This window comes from Arvicola amphibius, chromosome 7 (assembly GCF_903992535.2).
Source record: "Arvicola amphibius chromosome 7, mArvAmp1.2, whole genome shotgun sequence".
Taxonomy (NCBI): Eukaryota; Metazoa; Chordata; class Mammalia; order Rodentia; family Cricetidae; genus Arvicola; species Arvicola amphibius.
In genome coordinates this window covers 8,906,671-8,915,336 of record NC_052053.1, presented here as the reverse complement: position 1 = coordinate 8,915,336, position 8,666 = coordinate 8,906,671, and the positions used below count along the sequence as shown (strand labels likewise).

The window sequence follows — 8,666 nt, the reverse complement described above, 5'->3', positions numbered from 1 at the left end:
AAAACCCAACAAAAATATCGTGCTCGAGTTCCTGATGCAGAGCTCTGAGCAGGAGATCCTTTCCATCACCCCCACTGAGCTCACATCTTGATCTCCAGGACGGAGGCAGAGAGAATGTGACACCAGGATGGTGGGAGTCCTTTGAGATCTCCAAGCCCATCTCCAGTGTCATACCTCTTCCAGCAAAGCCACACCTTCCCAAACAGTTCCACCACTGTTTGGACTAAATGTTCAAACGTACGAGTTCAAACGTACGAGTCTGTGAGGGGCATTCTCGTTCCAGCCACGGCAGAAGGTTGAACCATTATCACGAAGAACTAGGTTCTGTGGGAAGCCGTGAGTGGCAGAGACTTCAGTACCCATGTCTCCAGTAACGGTAAAGGACTGCCAAGAGTGGGCAACCAAGTGTACAAGAGGGAGAATGACATCTTACAAATAGGAACAGCCAACTAAATGGGTGTGGGCAGCAGACTGAGGACTTGCATGCCTCAACTGCGGCTCAGATGTGCAGTGATCAGTGCAGGTTGTGTATCTCCTGGTTACTCAGTATCACAAGGAAAAGACACGAAAGGGTGTCCGGTCACTCGTATCATAGGATGACGTCACTCTTGTTGGGAATCAGCAGCCGTGGGACTTCTTGGGTGCCATCAGACAAGAAACATTTAATGTGCCCAGCGAGCAGGAAGGAACAAATGCGCCCATCTCCTATGCTGTGGAGAGGGTTCCGCCCACAAAGGATCTTCACAGAAAGCAGCTAAGGAGTCCTTCTATATCCCTACCCTGAGCTTTCTTTCACCCTGATTTCTGGTGTATTCTCTGAGGTGAAGCCTGTGGTGGGGGAAGGTGACCTCTGATGCTCAAATCTTAAGGAATACAGTGTATCTTCTTCTTTAAGACTGGTGGCCTGCCCGACATTTGTTCCTCGGGAACTCACACTCAATATTTGAAAATCTTTATGTAAAGACTGTTATCTTTAACAAGCTGGTATTAAATTGAGTAAACATGGAAATGAGAAATGCCCTTTATCCCTTCAGTTCCTCTCTGTTTGCAGAGCTGTACTTAACGTTGTGAAACCATCCACCTTCAAATGACTTTTGAAACCCCCCCCCCCCACATAAAACTGAAAGGACTGTCAGCTTTCCCCCAAATTTCTTGGCTAGCTACAGGGATCATCTGGGTTTCTCCTCTCTGTGAGCAGGGCAGCTGAAGGGCACGGGAGGGTGGGGCCGTTCTGTGTTCTCCTCCTTTTTATGGGAAGCTGCTCCACTGGCCTGGCTGGAAAGGAGCAGGGCATTCAGCTCAGACAGATGGAGGGCAGGGTCATTTTCAAAATGCATTGAGCACACCGTCCCACTGTGAGACTGGCATGGCCGCGGCACTGCTGTGAGAGCTGACTTTGGTTTGGTCTCTGATAGGCAGCTGGGGAACAGTCTCACTGTTTTTGTAATGCATGGGGGAGATGAAAGGAGGTGCTTTAGTGAATGATGGAAAGCAAGCTGGTAGAATATTGTAAAGTCTAAAAGGTCTTTTTTTCACTCTGCACAGTGGATAAGAATAAAAAAAGATCATTTTTTTTTGTTTCCAGTAGGGTCTTAAAAGCTGGAGTACATAGCAAAGGCAAATCTGCAACAACGTCCTCGGCAAACAGGACCCATAGGGGTGTTTATAAAGAGACGTGTGGACAGGAGTTAATGATTGACAGATCAAGGGACACATGATTACCAGGAAGAGTTGGATTTAGGCAAAACATGTCAGAGCTGCTAAAAGCAGGTTGTTTCTTAGCACACTTCAGTTCTTCTGGCCCAAACCCAAAGCCATCAGATGTATGATGTGTTGAGCAGTCTCTTTTACAATTAGCTGGGAAGTACTTTTTCTTACCCCACGCACGTGCCCATCTGCAGCTGGTAAATCGTTACTCCATAACTGTTGCACGCACAACCGTGTGCAAGAATTTTCCTTGGTAAAAGAAGCCCTTTGCAGAGTTACTCTTTTCTTTCCCCTGATGGTTCCTGACCATTTACTTCAGGGTGGCCAGGGTGGCCGCCCCGTCCCATAGCATTCTAGTCTTCTCAACTCTGTCACCACCGTGGACAGGGGAGCAAGGACTAAATCAGTGCCAACCTTGTAACGTCGTTGACTGACTCTTAGGAGCCTGAGTTCAGGGTTGGAAGCTTTGGGGCCATCTGTATACCAGTCAACAAGGCATCCTCACGCTTAGTCGGAGAGCCATTTCATCTGATTAGGGCTCGCCTTTCACAACGTCTGAACAAGATCTCTTTTTTGAATGGACTTTGAATTTGACCAAGTAGCTTGTATTTCAAGGTTTGCTGTGTCACTAAATTAACCTGAATTATCCTATCTGGACTGTGCAGTAGTGTTGTGGTTTACGGAAGGAATTAGAGGAGAAGGCAAAACTGCAGATACTAATTTGTAAAACATTCGGCCAGACTTTCTAAGAGCTACGCTAAGCCACAGCGCCTTCGCCCACTTTGTCTAACTTCTGACATTTATCCCCACAGACCTTCTGTGGGTTAGAGATTCGTATTTCCAACTCACTGTAGAATTGCAGGTTGCAATACACAAAGAGACTGGTGACTGCAGCAAGCAGTGCTGGTGATTGCTTACACTGTCCAGTAGAGGGCCACACTGTGCCTCTTTCCTTGGGTGCCTCCTCTCCAGTCATTTGAGTTGGCTTTGGATTGTTGCAGTTCGTTCTAATAGAAAAGGCACGATGGTGTAAGACACCCCCCCCACACACCTTGTCTAAATGCCCATGCAAATTTAAGCAATGCATACTGAATGCAGGGACCCAGCTTTTAGCTGCAGAATTCTCTTACCTCCAGAAATCCTTCAATAATTCGAAAAATCTTTTATTTTAAAAACGAGGTCCCAGTATCGCTCTCACACAAGCAGACAGCACTGATCCAAGGTAATGAACTAAACTGTAGCAGGTATTAGGATGCATGCGTCCTTTGTCCAGCTGGCAACATAAAGATTATTCCAGAACGTTAGTTAAACATTAAGCATTTTATTAAAAACAAGAAGCTTCCGTTTTCTTAAAGCAGTCTGTTTCGAAGCTGTGGGTAGTTGCTTCTGCAATGCCAAGCAGCATTTTACCAAGTGTTCTTACAATACAGTATTAACCTGGAAATTTCACAAAGAGAGGGGCTTCACACAAGCCAGTCGACAATGTATTTCCCTTCTTTGGGGTAAGACAACAATAATTAGGAAACAAGTCAGTAAGGAACTCTTTTTAGATTATTGTAGATCAGAATAAAACGGCAAAAGCAACAGCCCTCCAAGGGAACAGGACTCAGTAATCTAGACTTCCACCTCCACACTGCGCTATGCTTTAACATTGCTCTGAATATGATGCAATCTAAATCTACATTAAAGCAGAAGAAAAATGAGCACTCTAACACACATATACACAGAAATGAACACAGACAGATGATGGCCTCAGAGAAGATACTTTTTTTTTTTTTCCCACAGCAAGTAGTTCATTTACTTCATATAACAAACAGTTTTGCACCGGTGCCTACATTCAGTTACACGGGTGGTGGGTACAGGTGGATACACAGATGACCATTGGCCTTTAGTGATGCTGAGAGATGCACAAACATGCAAGGCCATTCAAAATCCAAGTATGTACAACCTAAGCTCATTCGCTGGGGAGAAAGGGTGACACAGACAACGTGAGCACAGCACTGGGCACCGCTAAATCCGAGGCCCTTGATGTAATTCTCCAGTCACGTCTTGTTTGGGTCCTGCCAGTCATGTTCTATCACTGTGGACTTAGGACGAGGGTTCTCAACCTTCCTAATGCTGCGGCCCTCCAATACAGCTCCTCAAGTGTGGTGACCCTCAGCCATAAAATTATTTTCGTTGCTACTTTGTAACTGTAATTTTGCTGCTGGTAAGAGTCGTAATGTAAACATCTGATGTCAGGCTGTCTGAGCGACCTGATATTTGATCTCCAGTGGGGTTGTGACCCACAGGTTGAGAACCGCTGACTTAGGAAATGTGCAACACTTTGGCCTTCTAGCAGCCGGACTTAATCTTTAAACTCTTAGTAATTTGGGGCTTAGGAGCTCTAGACACTACATGGTAGAATAACGATTCCTGATTGTTACTGCGAAACATTAGGAATTCACTAAAGGAGGTGTGGCAAAGTTTTTAGGGTCCCCAATTAGGTTACACTGAGTAGCTTTAATGAATCTTTTTGTCGTTTCCCCCACCAAAACACATTTCTCTTTATGTTTGAATTTAATCCAAACATGTTTAGATTTCTGCTGCACTTGCGAGGTTAGATTGTAATTTGTTTTGGTCTTTTCGTAACTCACAAGGGTCAGTAAGAGAAATGAGTTGAAAAAAGATTGTACTGCAAAGTAAACTGAGTAAAATCAGTCTAATGACGTAAGCCATTGAAGTGTACCCTAAAGTCAGTCTAATGACGTAAGATATTAAAGTACGCTAAATTTTGATATACAGAAAAAGCAACTGAATTCCAGAAACATACTGTCGTTACTGCACTAATAAAAACAGTGCTGAGATCATCCTAAATGCAAGATATTTGCAAACCTGGAGTACCTGGAAGCATGCAAGCCTTCGGGTTTCAAGAAACAGAAAACTCATGTACAATTTTTGCCTTTCTTGGCTCCCTTTACAAGTTCACTTCTAAACTAATGATTCCCATATGGGATTCAGTGATATGAGGTAATCTAGAGCTGTTCTTTAGGAAACAGGAGAATACACACTTACGAGCAGGTATTGGCAACTGTAGGAGAATACACACTTACGAGCAGGTGTTGGCGACTGTAGAATACACACGAGCAGGTATTGGCGACTGTAGGAGAATACACACTTACGAGCAGGTGTTGGCGACTGTAGAATACACACGAGCAGGTGTTGGCGACTGTGTCATTCACACTCATTAGAAGCTGTCTCAGACGCTTTGTAGGAAGGTTGTTTTGGGGTCTACTCCCTCTCTATGTAAATGTTTACCCTGTCTTCGGTGAGATGATGACTCTCTTGGGTTTGCTTCTATTTTATTTGAGAAGCAGAAAGAAGAAAATGACTTGGATGAAGTTTCAAAAGTAAAGCATAGCATAGCTTGGTCCCTGGATGCAGAAACTGAATAAAAGCTGGGGCTTTTATTTTACAGATAGAAACCTGAAGCGCCACAGAGTCCCAAGATAGTAGGCCCACTGGCAGCCAGTGAGGAGGGAGCCCGTTCCACTGTGTACTGGTGGGTCCCCTTGGTGGTTTGCCAAGATGTGCTCACCCACCGGTATCACCTGCTGTGCTGTGGGCTGTGCACGCAGTAGCTACACGCTCACTAACATGGATAAATAGAGTTTCTGAAAAAATACATCTCATACAAAAGGAGGATGGAGTCATCTCAGCTGTTCGTGCCAAGAGACCTGAGGAAGCAGACAATCTTGTCTGAGTTTTTTTTTTTCCTTTGAAGAGGGCTCACATTTCAAATGCCTTTTTCCAACAGGAAACGATAGTGAAGAATACGGATTGAGATGTCTCCTCATTCTGTGTGTTGGAAACAGAGTCTAGGATCCCACATAACTCATGGTCATGGGAAAGAAATCGTTTTACAAGGGCTTTAAAAACCCAACCTTTGACCTCTAGGGTTTGGCATCAGGAGGGCTACCACCATCTCTCCCAGCTCTCCACAGTCATGGAGAAGCAGACCCCGGACATTAGTCAGCAGTTTCTGAATCTTGACCCACAATAGGACAGATACCTTGAGACAGGAGAAATAGATGGAGGCAATTACAAGCAGCTATTTGATTGATGGTTGACATTGTCAGGGCTCCACTGTCTCGCAGATTGCAATGGTGTTGAACTCCCTTTGCTACCAATGGATGTTGCTATTGGCAACCGTGCAGCGAAGCCAATAAAAAGGCGAGAAGATGAGAGGAAAAACTCAACCTTAGAGGAAGCCGTAGGGTTTGTGCTATAAATTATGTCCCCCTCAGCAATAGGTAGCATCAACATTCATGGAGGAGGGAGGCTGCTGTCTTGCTGCTGCCAGCAGCCTCTGGAAGACACTGGGTCCAGTTTTATCAGAAAGCACACGCTTGAAACTGTCTGCTTTAGGTGGACTGGCGTCCGTTCTCCTAGTTATTTATTGTTAGGATGGGTAACAGATGTGGGCTCACCGCAGCCTCACGTGGACTGCGTCTCCATTCCTGTCTGCGACAGAAACGTGATGGGATGATGTGGTGCGGTACCCAGAAGCACCTGCAGACGATCCTGCAGACCCGGGTCTCTTCCTAACTCCACCCATCCTTTGTTCCTCACCTGAAGGAGGGAGACAGTGCTGCAGAAGCTATTTGCCTTTATAGCAGAGTGATTCAGAAAACTGGCTTAATAAAATCCATAAATCTGCACAGCCTCCTCTTACCTGCTCTGCAGATGCAATTTTTTTCTGCACTTGTGTCCCATGTCTCTCCCCCCCCCCCCCAGCCTTCCCTGCAGACACAGCTGTGAAGGGCAGCTAGCAACATTGTTTCTTAGTGTGCCCAGCCCTTCTGTCTCTCCTTTGTCAAGATTCTCCCTGTGTAATTGTCTCTCTTTCCTGCTCAATTGATGGCATGATTCTGTACTCTCATTTGGGTGGGTGGGGGAACTGTAATTGCCTTTTTTCTTTGTCTGGATTGACTTTCCCTCCCCTTAGCCATTGTCTTAGCCATCTACCTTAGCCCCTATCTTCTAGCCTTTGTCCCGTTTATTTTATTGTGTTTCTTGCCATAACAAAGCTGCCTTCCTCATGGTGATTGCCAGATCATCCCACTCCCCGTTTGGTACCTTCATTTTAGGACCCCCTCCTCCCCAGCTTCAAACATCTGACCACTATTTTCTGATAATAACTGATACTGGTCAGTAAAACTAAGGAAAAAATGTTTTGTAAATGTTTGATTAGAGCTGCATTTAGAGCTCAGGTTTCACATCCTCAGGGATTTCAGAGTGCTCAGAGTCTCTCTGGAACAAAGAGACGATGATTTGTATGGACTCTGGACCCTCAAGCCCTGTGAGCTCTGGACCCCCTAGACCTGTGGACTCTGGACCCCCAAGACCTGTGGGCTCTGGAACATCAAGACCTGTGGGCTCTGGACCCCCTGGACCTATAGGCTCTGGACCCCTTGGACCTATAAGCTCTGGACCCCCAAGACCTGCTTCAAACAGAAGATCTCAGCTTTCAGCTATCATGTGTCCTGGGGAGTCCTTGAAAGTTTGTTGCACAAAGGATTTTAAGGTTAAGATTTCTGCAAGTAAGCTACTAGGGTAATTTCAGTTGACAGTTTGGGCAGCAGAGAAACCTGTTCAAAGCCACCCAGCTGAGGATGCAAAATTAAGGACAGCAAGGCCAGTGCTTTTTGGTGAAGATGGACCCTGTCCACAAGTGTCTTGGGTGAAGTAGGCATCAAAGCAGCTTAGTAGACACCACATCCATTTAAAACAGTTTTTCCACCTGTTAGAGGCCTGACTTCCTAGAGGATATAGGTTGTGTAGACATTATTTCCTGGCCTTTCTAGAATATTCTTTTTTTTCACTTAAGGAAAAATATAAAATTGAGGTACCTTAAATTTTATCCCCAAACTTTTTCACCTCAGGCTAGTCCGTTCTCAGTCTCAGGGGTCCTCTGCGCCTCTGCGCTTGTATACTCTCTCTCTCTCTCTCTCTCTCTCTCTCTCTCTCTCTCTCTCTCTCTCTCTCTCTCTCTCTCTCTCTCTCTCTCGGAAGTAGTTCTAGTGTTCACAGGTGACCTGTGGTACATGTGACTGTAAATTCCCCTTCCCCTTTGCTTGAATAAATTTATGAATCTATTCTTCTCAGGAAAAGGCCTGGTCTACAATGAAGGCTGAATTCAAACACTGAAAAAGGAACTGTGATCTCACTGCCAGGGTTATAGATTCTGTAACCCTCCAATTAGCAAGCTCACTGCGTTCCTACTGGGGACCTTTTGAAAAGATTGGGGTTAGTTGGTATTCATAAGGGGGAGGCTCATCCAACAGGCAAAGGAGACCAACGGTCTGTTGCATCACTAAGAAACAGTTGGATCAGAAATAAAACACCTAAGATGCAAATCTGGATTCTTGGGACTGTCTGGCACAAAAGCCTGCCAAGAAGGGACGTGCTTATAACAGGAAAGTGCCATACGTGAAGCAGTGTTAGCGACACTTTTACCACGGTGTCCCCTCAACTCCGAACGAGCGGGGCTGATAGCCCTCAGGTTCATGGATCCAAATCCAGCAGTGTGGGTTCATCATGGAAAGCTGAGGGTCAAGCTCTCTGCCGGCCTCTGTCTTTCATCCTTCCAGGCCCCTGCCACCAAGCACACTTCCGGGTGCGCTTCCGGGTCCGGTCTATACAGTCTGCACTTTAGGACTGCCTGAGCGGAAAGATGCGGCTGCTGCAGCGGGTCCTTCAGGCTGCAGAGGACCCTCCAGGCCACAGGGTCGCACAGAGGCTCCGGGTGCTTTACATCCTTTCCTCGCCCGTCGCCACCGTGAGACTCGCAGGGACTGGGGAGGCGGCGGAGACCTGCAGTCTTTTCTGATGTAACTCTTCCCACTTCCTTCGATTGGCAGCCACTGAATCCAGCATCGGCTTCAGTTTGGCGTTGACCTTCACCAAGGCCTAAAGCA

At 46.1% G+C, this 8,666-nt stretch overlaps 1 protein-coding gene across 1 annotated transcript in view; it reads right to left on the bottom strand.

Annotated features, from left to right (window-relative positions):
* Positions 1-7,745: 7,745 nt before the first annotated feature.
* Positions 7,746-8,666, bottom strand: part of Pde11a (phosphodiesterase 11A) — a 309,344-nt gene continuing 308,423 nt past the window's right edge. The window contains exon 20 of the mRNA XM_038336971.1: positions 7,746-8,658. Within this exon, the coding sequence (XP_038192899.1) occupies positions 8,500-8,658 (159 nt within the window). The 3' untranslated portion in view covers positions 7,746-8,499. The remainder of the gene's footprint in view (positions 8,659-8,666) is intronic.